Below are 22,600 nucleotides of genomic sequence, written 5' to 3'. Positions count from 1 at the left end.
AAAAAAATTAAATTATATCCCTCAATTATGTACATGACTAATTATATCAAATTTAAACAACTAGTATAATATTGTACTAACTACACTGTACAATAAATATTTTATATTACTGAATCAAAGAATTAAGAATTTAATATAATTCATATACAGTAAGAGGATTTTGTCTTTCAAAAAATTAAGAATTTAATATTGCTTGATAAATGAGTGTATAAAAAATTAATTAGTATATAATAATTCATATCAAACTAAGTAGTACTTGTGATTTTCTAATATAATTTAAAAAAAATATGTAGTTATACAGTAAATGTATAACTTTGTGCTTGTAATTATTCACATTGATCACGAATTATTCAATTTGAATAAGCATAATTTTTTTTATAAATCTAATTAAACACTAAAATATGAATCTAATATAATAAAAATAGGAGTATATAACAAACTACTAACAATATCATATAGGATGAAATTAATTAAGAATATCTTTATTTTTATGCAAATAATTATTTTTTCTATGTTACTTAACATAAATTGTATATGTATTCTTTTTATATTTTTGTAGGTAGTGTTCTTAGTTATAATTGTTAGCACTTACATTTCTTTGTATTTGTACTGAATTAAGATGTATTAATTAAGAAATAAAAGAAAGCAATACACAAGAATATAATAACAAGTAAAGGAACGAAAAACACTAATTGCAATTGGCCCAAAGCAAAAGCACCAAAACCTAAACTACATTCTATTCTTTTCCGCCGCCAATCCCACCCCCACATAATGCTGCTCGGTGGGCCGGGCCTGAACCGGACCGGACCGGGCCCGCGGTCCTAACGGGCCTGGTGGGCCGGTCCTGGGTGGGCCGGTCTTGGTGGGCCTCCTGAGCCCGTCACGGGCTGGTCTCCATGGTTGAGCCCACGAGCCCGGGACCGTTTGGCCCGGGACCGGCAGGCGGGCCTGGGCCGGTCCTGGCGGGCCCAACGGCTATTTTTCAAAAAAAAAAAAAAAATTCAAACGGCCATATTTAAAATCTAGCCGTTTGGGCTGAAAATATGACCGTTTTTTAAGTTAAAAAAATGGCCATTTGGCCCCCAAACTTTATTTTAACCCCAAACTTTATATAATTACACTTTTCCCCATTTCTCAACTATAAATACCCCCTCATTCTTTCATTTTTATTCACCAATTCATCAATATCTCTCAATATCTCTCAATCTCTCTCAATCTCTCTACTACAATTACTTAATTTATTGTTAAAATTTCGTGAAAAATTGTGAAGTTGTTGAATTGAAGTTTTCAAGTGTTCAACGATTTTCAATTTTCAAGAAGTTGTTCGGCAATCCGGTAAACTCGTTTCAACTCTTACGTTTTTAGAATATATTTTTGTGTGGTTTAGTTTGCATAATTATAATTAATATGGCATTTACTTTGAAAAAAATGTTTGGTAAAGGAAAAGATAAAACCGGTGAAAGTAGTGGCCAACCAACTACCCTTCCCCCGGCTCCCCGACCTAGAAAAGATAAGCAAGTTGAAAGTAGTCGCCAATCTAGACGTCCTCCTCCTTCCGTAATTCTTGATAGTGATCACCCTTGTTTTCAATTTACCGATAGTGAATTTTATCATAATGTTGCACCAGTTGATAGATTAGATGATGAAATTATGAATGCTCTTTATCCTAATGAAACCATCTTAGAAAATAATGAGGAAAATGAGGATGATGATGAAACTCAAGCACCGGATTTAGATGATACACCTACTAGTCCTCTTAATAACCCAAGTGATGCACCGGTCGACCCACCTGTAGAAACTCCTACTTTTAATAGAGAACCTGCTAAACGCTTAGAAACATCATTAGTTTGGAATTGTTTTACTCAAGTAAGAGAAAAAAATAAGGCTAAGTGTAAAACTTGTGGGAAATTAATGTCGCATAAATATGTAGGAGACTGTAGCGGCACAGGTAGTTTGACTAGGCACATAAAAACACACCCTAGAGATAAGGCTAGATTTTTTCAAATGAAAGCGCATCTAGAGGGGACAAGTGTAGATTCTGCGATTAACCCTAGTACAGGTTCAAATCTAGTTCAACCAGGAATTAACACTGTCACTGGAGGTATTTTATATTACGATCCAAATAGAGATCGTGAAGAATTAGCAAAGATGATTACTGTTATGTGCTTACCTTATACTTTTGCTTCTAATCCTAATTGGGTTCATTATATTAGAAAAGTGTTTAATCCTACTTATAAAGGTTGGCCTCGCGCAACAGTTAAGAGTGATATTTATAAATTCAAACATGAATATGAACAATATTTGCGTTATTTATTTACTCATATACCTAATCGGATTTCTATTACTACTGATATTGGTAGAAGTGGTAATGATTGTGATTACCTAACTGTTACAAGTCATTGGATAGATGAAGAATGGATAATGGATAATGCAAAAACGCATAATTGCATATAGAATAATTAATTCGCTTCACACAGGTAAATTTATAGCTAACACTGTTGCAGATATTTGTAGATATTTTTGCTTTAGCGATAAAATAATGGCAATTTCAATGGATAATGTTTCTAGTAACACCAGTGCTATAGGCATGCTTACAACAACACTAAATCCTGCATTTACTAATATTTTCCATGTTAGATGTATTTGTCATATTTATCATTTAATTGTCGGTGATGGTATGCGAATATTAAACATAGAAATTGAAAAGGTTAGAATGGCTCTTAATTGGGAATATTAAAAAATATTTTTTTCCTATCCCTCCTATTTATGGTCTTGCTGCAATGCTAAATCCTACAATGAAATTGGGAGGTCCTCATTTTTGGTATTCAAATATTTATAAGGCTTTAGATCTTTCAAATGAGGAAATTGCGACACTTGCAGATGCAAAAGCTTCAATTAAGATTAACGCTCAAACTGTTTATAATGCTTATCAACTTGCCTTAGAGCATGCTAGGCCAACTATTCCAACCCCTACTTCGTCTAGCTCACAATCCTCTAAAAGAGTTGCGGGTTTAAAAGCTCTTAAATCTTGGACGGAGTTCAGGGGGTCTCAAGGTGAAAATTATGATGAAACTTCACATCTAAATGAGCTTCAAGTTTATTTGTCTCAGGGACTTGAAAAGGAGAATCCAGACGGCTCTTTTGATCTTTTGGAATGGTGGAAGGCAAGGGAAAAACATTTTCCTGTTCTTGCAAAGATGGCTCGGGATATTTTATCAATTCAAGCTTCAACTGTTGCATCAGAGAGCGCTTTCAGTCAAGCAAGACTGCAAATAGGTGATCATAGAGCGTCTATGAGGGATAGCTTGGAAAAATCAGTATTGTTTAGAGATTGGATCCGCTCGGAAAGAAGAAACTTTGGAATTGCAGAAGCACAACCGGCGATAGATGAAGCTTATGAAGAAATGATAGCGGAACTTACGGAGGATTCGGCTTCGCCCGGAAGTGGTGATGAACAAGCTTCTTTTCCACCACCACCAACGCAACCTCCTCCGAACCTTGAAGGATTTATGAGATTTGTTAGAGATAATACATAGAATAATATGTAACTTGTATTTTGGCACATCTTCCTTAGTTTTTTTCCTTCTAATGGTGGTATTAGTACCTTGTTGTGCTCATTCCATTGGGGGAAGGATGACTAAGAAAGATATGTCATTTTTTGGTAATAAAATTTATTGCTTCTACCCATGAGCTTCTTTTCGCAATATTTCTTTGTCTATACTTAGAATTATTTATATGCTACAATATATACATAATATACAATATATATACTACAAGAAAATATATTTATAAGCTACAATATATACATAAGATACAATATATATACTACAAGAAAATATATAAGAGAATATATATACATAAGATACAATATAATATACTACAAGAAAATATATTATGCTACAATATATACATAATATACAATATATATACTACAAGAAAATATATTTATAAGCTACAATATATACATAAGATACAATATATATACTACAAGAAAATATATAAGAGAATATATATACATAAGATACAATATAATATACTACAAGAAAATATATTATGCTACAATATATACATAATATACAATATATATACTACAAGAAAATATATTATTATGCGAATATATATACATAAGATACAATACATATACTAAAAGAAAATATATAAGAGAATATATATGCATAAGATACAATATAATATACTTCAAGAAGTGATATTTATGCATGACAATTTAGTGTTTTACTATTGTTTTGTTATTTTCTTTTTCGTCAAGCACTTTAATAATTAGATATACATATATACTACATATTAATATAGCCATGATACTACAAGAAATTGTCTTAAAAAAAAAAAAAAACCCGCTAGGCCCGCGAAGCCCACGAGCCCGGCCCATTAAGCACAGGACCATGTGGGCTTAGGCCCGTCACGGGCCGGTTCCACCCATTAGGCCCACGAAGACCGGGACCGCCAGGCCCGGGACCGCCAGAGCCCGGGACCACGAAGCCCGGGACCGCGAGGCCCGGCCCGTTAGGCCCACTAAGGCCCGGGCCCGGGACAAAATACAGCATTACCCCCACATCTCCTTCCCCACTTTTCCAATTCTTTCTTCAACCATGGCTAGACTAAAAAATGCGAGAACGACAAAGAAGAAGAGTGAGAGAGAACCCCATAGCTTTTCTATTCTTGAGCAGAAGAGGTAAGCTCGTATCTCTATATTTTACGGTTTGCTAATTTTCTCATACCTACTTGACATGAATTTTTGGTTTTAATTTGCGAATTATTCAGCAATTTAATATTCTGTCCTATTTTTTATATATAGTGAGTGAAAATTTGAAGATTTTGAAGTGGTAATTTTGGGAGGAGCCATAGTTCATGGACTGAAACAACAAAGCAACATTACAAAATTGGGATGAAGATTCTTTAAGAAGTTTAAAAAGTCTACAAGTTTTTTTAATTCTTTTGTTGCTTTGTACTTTTCTCTTTTGTTATCTGTTATAAATTCTTGTAAAAGAATTAACAAGAATTTTTTTTTGTCTTTTTAGGCAATTGTGTTATGGGCATCAATGTAAAAACAAACAAGTTTAATAATCATGAGGTATGTATAATAATTCACTCTTTCTCAAAACAAATTCAATTGGATATACTACATACTGAAGGATGAAGTGTTTACAAAATTCTTGTTAAAATATGTAGGACTTCTGATATTTTATTTAGAGTACTCTAGGACTATTTGTTGTTATGAAACAAGTGTGATGTTGAACTGGTTTAGCTTGTGCTTTTTCCTTGAGCCGAGAAATATGAGAATATAATTTTTTGGCAGTTACAAACATAAGGATTTACAAGACTTAAGAGTTGGAAATGCCTAGTTATTAGATACAAAGAAGAAATGCAACTTTTTTGATATTGGTAGTATTTTCTTATAGTGTTGCACTTCAAATTAAGAAGAGCTAAATAAGGCTTATGTTTTGAACGGTTTGCAAGTCTTTTGGTATATACATTGCATTAATAATCTTAAGGTTTTAAAGAAGCGGATTTTTGTTTCTAGCAAAATCTTACCCTGCCAAAGGAAATGTTGTTATGTTCAAACGTAATTGATAAGTCCCAACTAGTTAATGTACTAACTTTATGGTGTGGATGTCATTTTTGTATATATAGGTTGGTAGTCCTGCAAGATCAAGAGGGTAACATTGCCGTCTTGCTGGATCAGGAGGTGGTGTCACCGGGTGAGATAATCGATGGAGTGCTATAAGATCTTATTTATTGTGCCTGCCTTCTTGATATCCACAAGAACAACAATTTCTTTCACGCATTTGGTACAAATACAATCCACTAATGTCTCTCAACTCGCCATCAAAACCTGGTATTAGAAAAACATTGGAGCACTTTTGGGTTTTCACTTCTTCACTGGCCGCTAAAGGTTACCATCACTATCCAGTCTCACATTAGCTAGCTTTTTTTTTTTTTGAACTTTATTATTCGTGTTGTAAAAGAGTTATGTACTGTGGATCTGTATGAAATTATTCTTTCTCTTGTAAAAGAATACCGTTACATTTTGAGTATATCAATATTTTAATTTATCTTGAATGATATTGTTGAACCTTTAATTATGTATTTTTACTAATGTATATCATTTATTAAAAATAATAGAAAAAATATTTTCCTAAAAATTTATATATTTGATTCTAAAATATGGATTGTTAGCTACAACATATAAATTCTTGTAGCTAAAGCTGATCGTGGCAAATTCTTCAGTCTATTGCTACGAAATTATGGAATTCATAGCTAAACACAAGTACTATTGCCACAAGAGTAAATTATAAATTTAGCCACAAAAGTTGAGCTTGTGTAGCAAACAAATTATATCTCTTGCTACAATACAAAATCTTGTGGCTACAATACGAAGAAAGCTACAAATTTTATTTGTCGTGGCAAGAGAATAAAACCACTTGCTACAAGTATATTTTTTGTGGCAAGATTTTTTTACCATCACAGCTACAACATAAAAAAGATTTGTGGCAATAAGTATTAGTCCTTAGCCACGGATCATGTAAAGTTTGTAGCTAACATTTAGCTACGCTATATTTTGCTACGAATGCTTAGGAAAAAAATATTGTGGCTAAAGTGTTTAGCCACGAAATTTTTCATATTTCGCTACAATGTATTTCGTAGCTACATATGCAATATGTTGTAGTGGTGATTTTCTGCTTTTAGCTTGTTGATGCATCCCTTACTATTAATGCCTGATGTTGTGTATCTTCCAATAAAAAGAACTGTTAACAAATTCTACGGTAAAGATCAGGTAATACTTATCTATATCTATTGAAGCCTATTATCAGTCTTATGGCATTATGAGTAACAATTAGCAACAACAAACAACAACAACCAAGTGAAATCCCACAAGTGGGGCCTGGGGAGGATAATGTATACGTAGACCTTACCCCTACTCCAAAAGAGTAAAGGGGTTGTTTTCCATAGACCCTCGACACAAGAAGATAGAACGAGACTATGCAGCAGTAACAACAAAAGAAACCAGAAAGATGACACCAATAACACAATAACCAGGAAATAGAGATGAACAACAATTCGCATGGATAAAAAAAATGGTTGTCGATTAAAAGGGAAGACTATAATTTGGGGGTTTTGACACAGTTACCCACAGAACAAAACTATTTACCTTTGTCTATCCATTTGTTTTTCTACCCATAAACTAATTACATTTCCTACCCATAGTAGTTTTTGTGGGGAATTTTTTCTTTATTCTCCAATTTTTTTTATTTCTATGCTTCTTTTCTTTTTTTTTCTTTTCTCCTTTTTTTTCTCGTTTTCTTCTTATTTTTTTCTTTTTTCCTTTTCTAATTTCATTTAACTTCTTCTTTTTTACATTCTTTTTCTCTTTATAGTCTAATTTCATTTACTGTTTTTACTATTTTTTATTATTCTTTTTTTTATATTATTACTAAAGAAAAATCAAATTGTGTACCAATTAAATATAGTTAATACAACCAAAAAATATTAACTAACATATGATATTAGTATAGTATATATCTATACCAACAGGGTATACAATTGTACGCAAAGAGTTTAAAAAAAATTAATTCAATTATTAAACTGAAATAATATTACTTGTCAATAAAAATTTCAACAAATTCTAAAATGATCTAATTGTACGAGTATACCGTTACATTATATAACATACTATAATATTATTTTTTTTTGCATTTTCAATTTGCCCCTCACGCTGGATAAAAGATTAAAGCAAATTAAAAGAGAAAAGGCAAGTGAATTTACGGGTAATAAGTATACTATTATAGTATATTGTATACTATTACAGCATACTGTTACATATTGTTGCAGTATACTATAACAATATATTGTATACTATAATAGTATATTGTTGCAATATAACTATATACTCCTATAGTATATTAGTATACTGTGGCGGTATACTATTAGGTAACTATGTTCTTCTTCGATTATTATAATACATCGATGCAGTATATTGTAAGCTATAATAGTATACTGTTGCAGTATAGCTATATACTCCTATAGCATATTGTATACCGTAGCAGTATACGATTGGTAGTTGTGTTCTTTTTCGATTTTCGACTTAAAATTTCGATCTCAATTACCTCAAATTAGCTCCAAATGCTGTCAAATTTCAGTACGAACTTTCAAAAGGTATATAAGCAATATTTAACAGCACCCACTTTGAATCAAACAAGAAATCTTCAAAATAAAAATTTTAAACTCATTGCCAAATAAAGAAATTTCGAAAGTCATTGTTTTATTAAAGAAATTTCGAAAGTCTAGGAAGTTTACACTCGACATTTTAAATCATAGAGTAGTTAAAAACTTGATATGGCCTGTGCACCCACTCCATCTTCTTGGAAAACCAATTTTTACATTTGACGAATCAACATCTCAAAATCATGCTGACCCTTCAGCAGGCTCAGCCGAACATAACGATTTCTGCAAACAATTTGCTACCTGGACGACCTATGATTTTTGCTACTCTGAAAACTTGTGTGCAGTTTTTATCAGCTTTTACTTTTACTGCTACTTGCTAAATATAAACTCATTGAATTCCCTTTTCACTTGGGATTTGGGATTTCTGCGTTTTTTTTTTCCTTTCCTTTTCACAATGCAATTCTGCAAACAGGTAAAGAGATGACCGGAGGCGGTGGAGACATATGCAAAACAGTTACAGCGAAAATAACCGGGTAAATAGTTTAGGCCCCATGGGTAGGAGTAGTAAATAGTTTGGGTCTGGACATTAAAGGGTAAATAACTTAGAATTAATGAGTATAAAGTAAAATTTTCTCTATAATTTGGCTGATAGTTGATAGACTAAGATGAGTAAATATGGGCACTTCTTGGCAGGGGTGGCCAGACCCGCTTTAGGCCCCAAGAATTTATGGGCCCCAAAATTACTACTTTAGATATTATTTATATTATTTCTTAAGGAGTATGCAAAGTCCTCCCCTAATCTATAACTCGCTTTCCAATTACACATTTTATCTTTTTGGGGTCCTGTTATAACTATTTTAAAGTGTGATAAATTCAGATGTGGCAATGCACGTGCTTCAACTTTCATGGGAGCGCGTCACAGATGTAAAATGAGTCAAACACTAACTAATGTGTACAAATGTCAATTTTCAATTGGACAATATGGAATTAATTACATTTAATTAAATTAATTATTATAACCATCCTCTCTAACCCCTTTCATCTTGCTATTTTTCGTCATTTTGAAAGCTTTAGCTTGTTTAGATATTTGGAGTGTTTGGTAAAAAAAAAATAGCTTAAAAAAAGGCTTACAAAAAGCTAAAAATCACAAGTTGAATATCTAACTTCTCTTTTTTTTTGCTTAAAAACCATCTTATTTTGACCAAAGAAATTACTTACTTGTCCCGTATAACTTTTACTAATCCCAAAACCACCCTCATCAAATAAATCCTAAAATATCTAACTACTCCCACTGTCATCTTCTTTCCTCTTCTTCTCCTTTATCTTCCATCTTTACCGTAAGTTCATTCTTTCTTCTTTTCTTATTCATCTTGTTATATGCTTTTTCTTTGAGGTATTTGTATACCTAGATTATCTCAAGCCTGGTTTTAAGACTTTACATTTAAAAAAATATATATGGTAACAATCTTTTTGCAAGTTTTATGTTTGGTCATGGTCCGCTTATATAAAAATCGAAGTTTGGCAGATTGTTACATAATAAGCAAGAGAAAGATGTAGGTTCTTGATTTGTTTTAGGTGATATTTTTGTCTTTTTAATAGAAAAAAGTGTTTACCAGCATTTGTTTACCAAACACTTTAATAACTTTTTTTAAGCTTAAGTACTTTTATCCAAACAGGTAACTACTTATTTATAAAATTAGTCACCGCAATTAAAAGTTACTTGTGCTTAAAAGCCATATTTTTTAAGTCAATCCAAACGGATGGCGGCTGTCTGGATTAACAATTACCAGCAATTAATGTATTTCATGAACAAATAATTCTCGACTGAAATTCTTTTGAGAACATCTTACAAATCAAACCCTTTCTTAAAGCATACACATTAACTGATTTTCCTTTTTCTAAGCAATTGGCTCAAATGGTAATGTGAGTTAGGTGAAATTTCTACTCTTCAAGATCAACTTGAACTCAATTATTACGAAAATCCATCATTATTATAGAATATTCTCATCATTTGCTTTGGTTATTGAAGAAATATGTATGTTCCCCAAAAAAATGGTGACCGGAGATTTTTAGTGGTGCTATTTTTTATGACTTAATGATTGTTGGGGATATTTTGGCAGTGCGAGGATGGAGATGAAGGTGGAGGCTGGTCTTTGTTGTTAATAATGGTGTTTTGACGGTGATAAGAGCTCAAGTTTTTTTATGGCTCGCTGGACTTTTGTTTCTCCGGTGGCCAAGTGGGTTTCAGATGAAGTATGAGAGAAGACGGCGAAAAAGTAATCAATTTTTAAGTGGTAAAAGCGCATGCAACTCACCGACAAAACACTCATGTGGTTATCTCTTATTAATGGTGTGTTTGTTACACTTTAAAATAGTTTAGGGGTAATAGGATCCCGTGCAAATCAAGTGTGTAGTTGAAAATTCGACTATAGATCAGGGGTACTTATGCATTTTCCTTATTTCTTATGATTGATAAATTTATTTCTTTATTGTCATATTAATTTTTAATAACTCAATTTATTCTTCTAATTAATATAATCAAAATAGTTTTTTGTCAATCTTATTATACGTTTTTTTCTGAATTATATTTCTTTATTCATTAGTTAGTCATGTAACTATATCTAATAATCTTACTTATCATTTATTTTCCTTGCATAAATTATACTTTCTTCATCCCAATTTATATGAAAGTGTTTGATTGGACACGGAGTTTATAAAATAAAGGAAGACTTGTGAAACTTATGATCTAAAACAAATCATATAAACTTGTGTGGCTATAAATTATCTCATTAAGGGTAAAAAGGAAATTTTAAAGTTGAATTATTACTAAATATAGAAAGGGGACCGACTAAAAAAAAGGAGTCACATCAGTTGTGATGCAATCAACGCAAATTCATTCAATTTTTTGTATTTTATAAAACCAAAATCTCATTTTTTTTATTTCACATACTCGCCTAATTTAAAAAAAAACGATGCTTATTAAATGTATATATATATATATTAAGGCCTCTCATTAAGGTATTGCTTTAGGCCTGATGTTGTTGAGCCGCCCCTGCTTCTTGGCCCTCTGCTATCTGTTTACAGCTCCGAGTTAGGACAACTTTTAAGGGATCACATTTTTCAAGTTGCATGGGATGCCTGAGTCAAACATGAATGATAGGGACCTATTTTTGTTAGAAAAGTTTTGGCAAGAATCCTCTTTATGCCGGGGTGTCACTTTGATTCCTTCAACTGCCTATCATTCCCAAATCGATGGGCAAAATGAGTTGTTAAATCGTTACTTGGAGATCTATTTAAGGTGCTTTTGTTCGAAGTCATATCATGATTTGGTTGGTTCCTGTCTGTGGAAGAATGGTGGTGTAATACTACCTAAGATTCTGCCATAAAAATTACTCCTTATGAAGCATTTTATGCCAATGCTCCTCTAGTACATTTGCCTTAGGAGCTCAGGTTGAAGCTGATGTAGTACCACTTATCTCGAGCTCGAAAAAAAGTCATCAGCAGAATAACAAGAGGTCTGACATAGAATTTGCAGAAGAAGAACGAGTCTAACAGAAGATTCAACACAGCAGATTCACTCCCATCCAAAAGGCATTTAATAAGTTGTTAGTTGTTGCTATGTATTTTCCGACCAGATTAGATTTTGGAGAGGACGTAGATCATATGCCTATAAGGTTTCACTACCGCCTGCCTACGTACTTCATCTCACATTCCATGTTTCCAGTTAAAGCCATGCCATCATCTACCAACTACATTTATACATCCTCCAAACTTTGATATGTACAATTCTGCTTGTCATGAACCTCATGCTGATATGTAAAGGCGCATGATCAAGAAGAAGAATATTATTTAGTTAGTTACACAGCATTTATACCCACGAATTGTATGAGCGAGCAGAATTACTGGTAATGCAGACGGTATTCATTGGTAGTTCAAATGCATTGTTCCCAAATTAGCTCAATTTAGCTGGCATATACTGCTCATATATGTATCAGTTGGTTATCATCTTTGGCAACCAATCATGAATTATGGCCCCAACAAAGTTTTGGACCAGGCACATTTCCTTTTCTTATCCCTCAAAAGCACTTTCTTCCCTTGTAATTGCTAGTCTACCAACAAAGTCTTTTTTTATCCTGCAGTCAAATATGCACTTGCAATAGGAGTGCACACAAATACAGCACATGATTCTCAAATATACCTGCATTATCACTACTAGCTCCAGAGGAAAATAGGTGAAGTAGGAGAATACTCGAATTCTTAAACAAGCCGAAAAAATTTGGCCAGGAAAAAGGAATTCCTCTAATAAAATACACTGTACACCATGAAAAGATAACTGAAACTTCATACTATTTCTCCTGCCCTTGCTACAACAGCAGGTTCAGATAGTGGAATAGAAAATTTGAGAATAAGATACATAACTCACATAAGAAATTCTCTCTCTATCATATTAGGTTAAATGCAATCCCATTGTACAACTAAGAATCCTAACAAAATTCTACATAAGTAATTCCTGACCTTTCTCGTGCCTCCAAACCAACAAAAAGAACAAAAGAAAGCATAAGAAAGGAAATTTGATAACAGAGGGCGAAATAACATAAGACCAACACAGGCAAACTTTTACATTGATTTGGCAATTATCAGATCCATTCTTTAGGGTTGATACAAGCATCCAAGAGTTTCCATTCTTCAGTCCCTTCTTCTGGTTTCTGCATTGAGGAACAATCATTTTGTTGATATTCAAAGATGTTTTTCCAGCTTTCCTCTTATGTAAGAATGATATCAATAAAGCAGAGAGCAGAGTAGAGCTTACATGGTCATACTCCCATCGTGCCGTTAATGGAAGAGATACAAGAATGCTCTCAATCCTGCCTCCTGTCTTGAGACCAAATGTAGTTCCACGGTCATAAACCTGCAATTACAAGGGGAAGAAGGGGTTAAACAATAATCATTATAGATAGGAAAATAGAAACTAAGGGAACAGAGTATTTTACCAAGTTGAATTCCACATAGCGGCCCCTCCGTAGTTGTTGCCATGCTTTGTGTTTGTCCGTGAAAGGGGTATCCTTCCTCTTCTCTATGATAGGTATATATGCTGGAATGACGGAATTTGCACACTCTACAGTTCCAAAATTGACTCTTCAAGGAAGGTATTTTATCCATTAAAGCAATTGAAAAGTTCTCCGTGCTTGAAATAACTATAGTTGCTAGATTAAGCAATCAATAGGCATTGTTATTGTCCTAATTATTTCAGGAAAAAATGAAAATAGGATATAATCTAGTTCAGCAATATAGTTTCCAGCATATCAACAACTCCTTTAGCAGCATTTGAAATCTTAGTCTTAAAGGCATTATCATCTAGGATATTCATCCATGGAATGCATACGAGGAAACAAGCACACAACTCACTCCCTTCTCGAGATAAGCTGTCGAACTAACAGATGTCATTTTGCCTTTTAGGCTAAAAAGTAAGCTTTGTCTATGATAAGTTGACTGCTCTGTCTCCTCCATTAACAAAGAATATTTACAAGCACATGTGGGTCTTTTCACACCATTTACCTGTAGAAAAGGAAAGAAGCATTTCTTGATCGTAGTCGTTCAAATCATCAAAAAATATTCCTCCAAGACCTCGCCTCTCATCACGATGCTGCAAGACAATAAGCTCAATGAAAAGCTATAACGTGCCCATACTTCGATTTAACAATTAAAAGAATAGGCAACCAGAATAAAGAAACATACTTCAACTCAACAACTAAAAGAATAGGCAATGGCAACACAAGAGAAAGCCCATTATAAGCTTCCATAGGGCAGCCTGGTATACTAAGCTCCTGCTATGCGTGGAGTTCGGGGAAGGGCCGGACCACAAGGGTCTATAGTACGCAGCCTTACCCTGCATTTCTGCAAGAGACTGTTTCCGCAGCTCGAACCCGTGACCTCCTAGTCACATGGCAGCAACTTAGCAACTTTACCAGCTACGCCAAGGTTCCCCTTCCCCATTATAAGCTTCCAACAATTTAAATTCAGAAAAGCGGAAAGAGTTTTCAACTCAAGGATCCTGCACAATAATGCTGGTCCTTAACAGAAATATGCAGATATAAAGAGGAAAGAGAAAGAGCTGCTATTGCTTGCCTTTGGCTAAACAGTTGCATAAGAGGATTAACATGTTACATATCATAAATATTTCTAAAGGTTTATGAAGGCCTCTGAATATCTTTTATGAGAATCTCTGGGCTTATATAGTACTTTTACTAAGGGAGAGCAGAGGTTTCAGGGGTGAGAAGTGAATAGCCCCAAGAGGTACTTTAACAGGAATACCAAAATTTTAGAGCTTTCATTTGCCAGTTCCAGCAACCAACAGAAGCAGGTTTCTAGAGGAACCGAAGCTTTGACCTACAATTTAAGGAGTGAACATGGAAGAATCACAACAGATCAATATACGACCTCAAAAACCACAAGAAAACTATTGCACCTATTGGGGAGGATTGTTAGACGGTTTTCTGTGATTTAAGGAGCTACATCTGTCAAAAGACTATTTAGCTGTTAGATAGTATCACATGTAAGTCATGTGATTTACTTAATATGGATCCCCGGCTCTGGTTTTTCTGGAAATGTTAAGTTGTTTTAAATCAAATTTATTAAGGGTTCAGCTAAAACAATCTAAAGCTAGTGAGTAAATAACCAAACTCAAAATATTTCAATGGCCCATGCAGAGTTTCCCTATTTATCTTAACAACAACAACAATAACAACAACCCAGTATAATCCCACAAGTGGGGTCTAGGGAGGGTAGTGTGTACGCAGACCTTACCCCTACAATGGGTAGAGAGACTGTTTCCAAATAGACCCTCGGCATCCTTCCCACCAAGAAGTCCCCACCTTGCTCTTGGGGTGACTCGAACTCACAACCTCTTAGTTGGAAGTGGGGGTTGCTTACCATCAGAGCAACCCCTCTTGTCCCTATTTATCTTAAGTACTCCAAATTTTGACGAGAAAATTCAAATATAAAACAACTTCAACATGTTAGAAAACAATGCTCGCTTACCTTAATATAGAAATAGTCATCACACCATTTCTTAAACCGAGGGTAGAAGCTAGCATCAAATTTATCACAAGCAGCTTTTTGCACCTACAAAACAGTCAGTCTGCTTCATGTAATGCAAACAGAAAATCACGATCAAACATGGGAAAAATGTCTTCACTGCATTTCTCATGGTAATTATCTCAGTTTGACATGCAGAAATTGCGAACTAAAGATAAAGAGATTTCAAAGACGAAAACCATCTATGTGTGCACTTATACCGAATGGAAGTGCTTGACATCCTCCTCGAAAATGTAAGCAGGTGTAAAGTCAGTACCACCACCAAACCACCATTGCCTTGGTGCTCCTGGTGCATCTGCAATTATATTGATCACAAGTAACTTTATAGTTCATAAAGCTCTCCTCTATAGGCTGATCAGCAGGATGGCATATCATACACATGAAATGATAAAAGGTATATCTAGACAATCTTGATGACTTATAACTGCAGCAGTTTCATTCATTCCTGTCATGCACTAATTTTTATTAGTGATAAAACGCTGATAATTGTGATATCCAATAAAGCACAAGGTTCCTATTAATAAATGTGTGGTTTTGGTTCATTTTCCAAATAATTCTGCAAATTTAACCAATTATTAACTGTTAAACCATATATGACTAGTCACCTTCTCTAATAAGAGGTGGTCATTTTAATTTTTATATACTAATTGGTCAAAATGTGTTCAGTTTGATATTCTTTTTTATAAGGTGAGAAATTTCATTTAAACTTGCACCAAGAAGGTGCAAAATATGTAAAGCAATTTATCCTCCCTCTCTTCAAACTTGCAGGGAGTGTATGAAATCAGTAATAAGTTTACATCAATATCAAAAGACAGCTTACGACATGATTTTAACAAATGTGTTTAGTTGGATACTACGAAAACCATATTGAAGTTTGTATGTAATTAAGGAACTAAAACTGCAATATCCCAAAAAAAACTATTGGTAGTGCAAGTTTGTGAGAGGCATAGAGATATAAAACACGGGCCATGGTGCGGAAAAAAAAGATCAACTTGCATATTTACAACCTCACTTCAACCAAATGATGTCTTTCAACGTTTTCGACACGATTAAGTTTCCTCATTCCTCCCTGGTACAATTTTAAGAATATAATCCCGATGCAAATTCAGTCATGCAACCATAACAGGATTTCGCTTGCATCTCGTGCAACTTCTTCTTTATCACTGATGAAATCTTGTTCCATCTTTAAACAAATTGGAATCATCGGCAACAAATAACCATAATCAAGAGAAGGAATACCTTTTGGCGCATCAGTCTCAAAGTAACGATAATTAAAATGCAAAGTTGGTGCAAATGGATTTTTTGGATGCAGCACCTGGGGAAAACATAAAACAGAGTAATCTTTAGAATTTTCACATAAAACTCTGGATGGAGTAAAGTTTTGTCGAACACCAAAAAAGAAAGAAATTAAGAAAGCTGATTACTTTAGTTTATAGCATACTGATAAGGGTAAGATTTAAAGAACATTGTAGAGAACCCCTAATTCATTTCTAACAAAATGATCTAGTATTGGAACGAAATGGGTCCCAGAAGAGTCGAACGGATGATCGGAACAAGTTTTTAATATTGAGAAATGGGCTCTAGCATTCGCAATGGTGGAGCTAGGTTGAAGAAAGTGGATTCAACTGAACCCCTTGGTTGAGAAATTATACTATGCAAATAGGACGAAAACGTATGTTTTTTAATTATATACAAGTTATTGAATTCCCTTGTAATAAGAGAATATTTTTCAAAAATTGCTACTTTTGAATCCCGTTATATAAGTTTCTGGCTCCACCACTGAGCATTCTACCGGCTGTTAATTAAGCAGTAGAAACTAAAGAAACATAAATTCTAAACTACCATCCATATTATAAAAAAAAACAGGAAAATTTTGAATTACAAAAGATAAATGTGGGAAAGTAACACACTTTAAAAAAGGGCAGAAAAGTTGAAACTTACAGAGCTAACTCCAGCAGCAAAAAAGGGAATAGGGCCGGGCTTGACATTTCCATTATCAGTGGGTCTAGCAGCCCGATAAGCTTCAGGAGGCATAACACCATAAACAACAGAAACATTAACACCAGCCTTTTCAAAAACAGCCCCATCTTGCAAAACCCTACTAATTCCACCGCCACCACCAGGCCTTGACCAAACATCTTCCTTAAACTTTGCTCCTCCGTCCGCTTTTTCTATTGCCAAACACACACTGTCTTGAGCTTCTCTTATCATTTTCTCAAATCGACCTCTAACGGAACTCGAATTTGAAGTAACATTGGACCCCATATCCGATTCTCGAAGAAATGTATCTGGCTTATGGGATTCAGCTACTTCTTTCTCAATCATTGCTTGAACTTTAAAAGAATAGTTGGGTGTTGGTTTTTTAGCTGTTTTATAGGATACAGTAAAGGGTAAGTTTAGGGGTTTAGTTAAAAATGAAGGTGAAGAATGGAAAGAATGAGGAAATTGGGAAGTGGGAGTGGAAGAGGATGAAGGAGAAGAGAGAATTGGAGTAAGCATTGCTGATTAATAGTGTGGAAATTCGAGAGAAGAAAGAGTAGCTTATTAATGGGTTTGCTCTTGGAGGATGAGGAGAATGGATGATTTTGTGATAAGGGGGTTACTAGAATCCAAGGGTGAAGCCAGCAGTTTGTTTCATTTGACTGCTCTCTCGTACCCACAGGATTTACTCCTCTAGTTTACGGAGTCCGGAACCAAAATATGATTTTTTTTACTCAAAATACGGAAATAAGTGTTAAAAAAAAGTTACCAAACTATATATAACGTCACAAAAAGTGGCGCTAAACAGCAACGGTAACTGCACCGTTACTGTATAGCGCCACTTTTTGTGGCGCTATATTAATTAAAGGCTGACACATCTTACATAGAGCCACTATTAATGGCGCTATACCCCTTATTACCTGATCCCACCAATAATTTTTGGGTTCAATAATTCAAAAGCGTATAAAGCCACTTTTTGTGGCGCTATATACAAAAAAAAAAAAAAACATCCCCGGCTAGCCATTTCCTATATAAACATCGTAGAATCGCATATCTTCATTCAAAAAATATTTTTAACTCTTGTTGGTTTCTATTGTTGTTAAATTCTCCAGCATTTTTTCATTATGTCTGAAGAACGTAGAATAAGAGTATCATTATATTGTGGGGGTGAGGTTGTGATGGAGAATAACTCTGTGGGCTACAGTTTACCTGCTAAGTGTAATGTTAAATTGCCACTTTCAATGGAGTACGAAACATTGATATCGTTGTTATGCAAAAAAATGAGTGTGAGAAAACGTTCAGTGATACTCAAAGTAACCGGAAGATATCCGTATTCCGTTATGCCGCAAGGGGCTGTTTTTTACTCAGAGTTTAACATCGACGATGATGACACTTTGAGTGATTTCCTGAGGACTCCGGACGAATGCCGGGAATTTCTTGTAATCACAATGTTGGAGATGTACGTGAAGGTCGAAGACGTTCCAAAAAACGAGGTTGTGCGTAGTAGAGATAACCCCCAGTCATCGGGTGGTTATTCTGGATCAGTTTTTGCCGGACATGTTCCGGATGAAAGATTTTTTCTTGATTTAAATTTATCACCGTCGGCGAATGAGCAGCGAGAAAATAATTTATACCCTGTTTTCCATAATTCACAAGAAGAGTGGTAAACTTCAATTTTCATTTGTGTTAATTGTGTATATTTTTGGCGTATTAAATTAATTTTAACGCTCATTTATTTAATAAGGGGTACCGGCCGGATATGAATTTTACAAGTGGCCCATCCGGTAGTCATCACCTAACTGAAAACGTCCATCATGGAATGTCATCACATTACGACTTGTAAGTGAAATGATATAGCCATATGTAAAGCATTTATTAATTTAGTAGCTTATATTTTTGTTGAAATGTGCAGTGAAAACGAGCAAGTTGAACTACCCGTACTCACTCAATTGCCCGAAAACGACGTATTACATCAGGATCTGGCAGATGCACAGAGTGAGGAAGAGAACAACGATTACGATAACAATGCCGATGAATCGGGAGACGAGACACCATTTGCTCGTGAGGATGGTGATGAAGAGGACGATGAGGAAGGACCCGATTTGAAGAGAGCCCCCCATAGATGAAAAGTGTACGAGTCTGAAGTGCCGTTTCATTCAAGGGAGATTCCTTATATTGATAACTTGCCAGCCGTGCCGGATGTGGAAGCTCTCACAAGGGATTTTGATGAAATCCGGACAGCAATGTGGGATGAGTCTAGACCAACGGTGCTTGCAAAGGGGATGCTTTTTCCTGATAAAGCACGCGTAAGCAGGGCTTGTAAAATGCACAATGTTAAAGAGTGTCGTGAGATGCAGGTATCGGAGTCAAGTCCGACGGTATACAAGGCTATTTGCCGCAGGTGGTTTTGGCCATGTAATTGGATGTTGCGTGCGTCGAAGAAGAAGACAGGTATGTGGAAAGTGGGTAAATACATTCCCACCCACACATGCGAAATGGACACTTTCAACGGGAATCACTTCAACTTGGATATTGACTTGATATCTCTTGTACTTATTCCGCACATCGAAGCGTCCATAAGGTATAAAATCAAAGAGTGCATTACAACAGTCCACCAGGAACATGGCCACACAATTACTAAAAGAAAGGCATATCTTGGGCGCAAAAGAGCATTTGAAATAGTCTATGGTAACTGGGATAAGTCATTTGCGGATCTGCCTAGGTACATGGCTGCACTGCAGCACTTTAACCCTGGAACAGTTGTTGAATGGAAGCTTGAGCGGAGTCCGGGTAAACCAGAATATATATTTAATTACGTGTTCTGGGCGTTTAAGCCAGCAATTGATGGTTTTCCGTATTGCCGGCCCGTAATATCCATAGACGGAACTCATGTCTATGGAAAGTACGATATCAAGCTATTGATAGCCGTGGCAGTGGATGCTAATGGACAGATATTTCCTCTAGCCTTTGCTATTTGTGCCAATGAAAGCACAGAGACGTGGACAATGTTTTTGAACCACCTGAAAGACCACGTTGTCAAACAGCGTTCAGGTATTTGTCTAATATCTAATCGGCACGGGGGTATATTAAGTTCTGTGGAGAACCTTCCTACATGGCAAGAACCTTATGCATACCATCGTTACTGTGTGAGGCACTTGAAGGCCAATTTCCAGAAGGCACATCCCAAAAAGGATCTACATAATTTGATGTGGATGGCAGCAACAGACCACCAACAGCATAAATTCAGGAGGCATATGGATTCTATCAGGCAAGAAGATGAGGCAGCATATCGTTGGTTAATGCGACATGACCCTGAAAAGTGGACGCTGCATGCATATGGTGGCAGACGCTGGGGAATTCTTACTACAAACGTGTCAGAGTCCTTCAACGGGTTATTAAAGTCGGCAAGAGGATTGCCCGTCACAACCATGGTGCGTATGTCATTCAAGCAGATGGCAGAGAGGTTTGTGCAATGGTCTGCAGCTGCAACGGAATTGATGTAAAGGGGTGTTGAATTTATGTCAGTGCCTATGAAGAGATTAGAGAAATACAGACGGCGGGCAAATTGGCATTCCTTTTTGCAATATGATAACGAACGAGGTATTTTTGAAGTTTGCACCGCTATCCATAATAATCGGGGTAATAATGTACATACTGTAAATGAATCTACAAGGTTATGCTCATGTGGGAAATGGTCAATCTACCACATGCCTTGCTCACATGCCATCAACTGTTTTTAACGTGTTGGTTATGCGGAGACCAACTATATTGATCAACAATATAGTGTTTCCAAATACCTAAACACATATAGTGGTCAGTTGCAACCAGTGGGTGCTGAGCATTACTGGCCCTCAGAACCATTTAAAATGGTGTGTAACAAGTCTTATTTGCGTAAAAGACAGGTGCAAAAGAGAACGCGTATACAGAACCAAATGGATGTTAGTGATACCGTATATGCGCGCAAATGTGGTATATGCTCGCAAACAGGACACGACCGTAGAAAATGTCCTTTGGGTGGCAACAGTAATCAAGCTTAGGGCGGGTGTTCTTCTATTGTACCTAACTACCCATGAGTTCATGTTGTAATAATTAGTTGTTATGTATACGATTTAAGTATTTATGAAATAAAATTTCCTTGTTTGTTGATTATGATTTGTACTTTCCCATTTTACCTATTTAAATAATAATTTAATATAATTATCGGTATATTTATTATGTGTGTGTTGTCTTGTCGACATCACGATATTTAATACGCAAAATATAGCGCCATTATATATGGCGCTATGTGTGTGTTGTCTTGTCGAACTAAAAAAGCTGATCGGCTGACATAAAGTCATCTTGTAAACATCATGATATGGCGCTATCTAATATAGCGCCATTAGATATGGCGCTATATGTGTGTTGTTTCGCCTATAAATAATGGGCTCATTGTAGTTATTTTGTGTGCTCAAAATTTCCCCCAGAAATATTTCATTAAAAGTAAGTAAGGTTTTTTTTATTATAAGCAAATATTTCACAAATGGCTCAACCTGGTCGTCCACCAATTTGCTTCTGTGGAAAACCATGCATGATGGATTGTGGGTGGGAAGGTGTTAACGCTGGACGCCGCTATTGGTGATGTATGAACACGTTGTACAAGCAACCCGGCGAACCTACTTGTGAATTTGATGAATGGGCTGAGGAACCATGTTATCAGGAAAGCTACAGGAAGAGATTACAGGATTTTCATAATATGTGGTTATACCAGCAGAGAATACAAAAGGAGGGAGATAGAATTATTACAGAAATGAGGGAGAAACTGAAGGAGGTGGAAGATAAAAAATGGAGAGCAAAATGGAATTGTGAAGCACACAAGGAACGCAATGAAAAATATAAACGGGAACTTGCGGAGGTGAAAGCGAGAGTGAAAGAGTTAGAAGAAGAAAAAGAACAAATGGAAGAACGATTTAAGTGGTTGGAGCGAAGAATAAATGTCAACTAGGACTAAACATTGGCGTGTATGTGTTTAGTGTCATTTTCATATTTCATGTATTTTTATTATGTTGGCCTGTTATGTTTGTGTTTGTGTTGTAGTAATGTTTTCCTTGTTTGTTGTACTAAATTTTATTTTAATTTAAGTGGAAGTTAAGTTTAAGTTGTTGTGTTACTATACCAAATACTATAAAACGAAATGAGAACTAAAAAAAGTAACTGTCATATTCGATTAAATATTGTTGTTAATGTATACAAAAATATTATTTACACCAAAAAAACATAAAAATGGAAGACCGAATCAATGTGTCCCGCATCTGGTGTGTCTCAAAGTAGCCGTTGGCCTGAGGCGCATCCCCTGCCGCCCGGGTAC

General features: G+C 35.3%; 1 protein-coding gene and 1 long non-coding RNA gene across 2 annotated transcripts; one reads left to right on the top strand and one right to left on the bottom strand.

Annotated features, from left to right (window-relative positions):
• Window positions 1-4,568: 4,568 nt before the first annotated feature.
• Window positions 4,569-6,081, top strand: LOC142176446 (uncharacterized). The gene is made up of 4 exons (XR_012705070.1): window positions 4,569-4,690; window positions 4,814-4,930; window positions 5,037-5,089; window positions 5,650-6,081. It is a non-coding gene; the product is annotated as an uncharacterized LOC142176446 (long non-coding RNA).
• Window positions 6,082-12,511: 6,430 nt separating this feature from the next.
• Window positions 12,512-17,793, bottom strand: LOC107815524 (oxygen-dependent coproporphyrinogen-III oxidase, chloroplastic). The gene is given in 10 exon segments (NM_001325953.1): window positions 12,512-12,887; window positions 12,992-13,090; window positions 13,173-13,297; window positions 13,738-13,825; window positions 15,220-15,303; window positions 15,477-15,571; window positions 16,516-16,591; window positions 17,218-17,375; window positions 17,377-17,382; window positions 17,385-17,793. Coding segments are annotated over 10 exon segments (1,191 nt in total). The 5' UTR covers window positions 17,776-17,793; the 3' UTR covers window positions 12,512-12,818.
• Window positions 17,794-22,600: the final 4,807 nt, after the last annotated feature.

The sequence above is a fragment of the Nicotiana tabacum genome, chromosome 22, assembly GCF_000715075.1.
Source record: "Nicotiana tabacum cultivar K326 chromosome 22, ASM71507v2, whole genome shotgun sequence".
In the NCBI taxonomy this organism is placed as follows: Eukaryota; Viridiplantae; Streptophyta; class Magnoliopsida; order Solanales; family Solanaceae; genus Nicotiana; species Nicotiana tabacum.
Note: the sequence above shows the minus strand (reverse complement) of the source record. Positions and strands in the feature narration are given on the sequence as shown.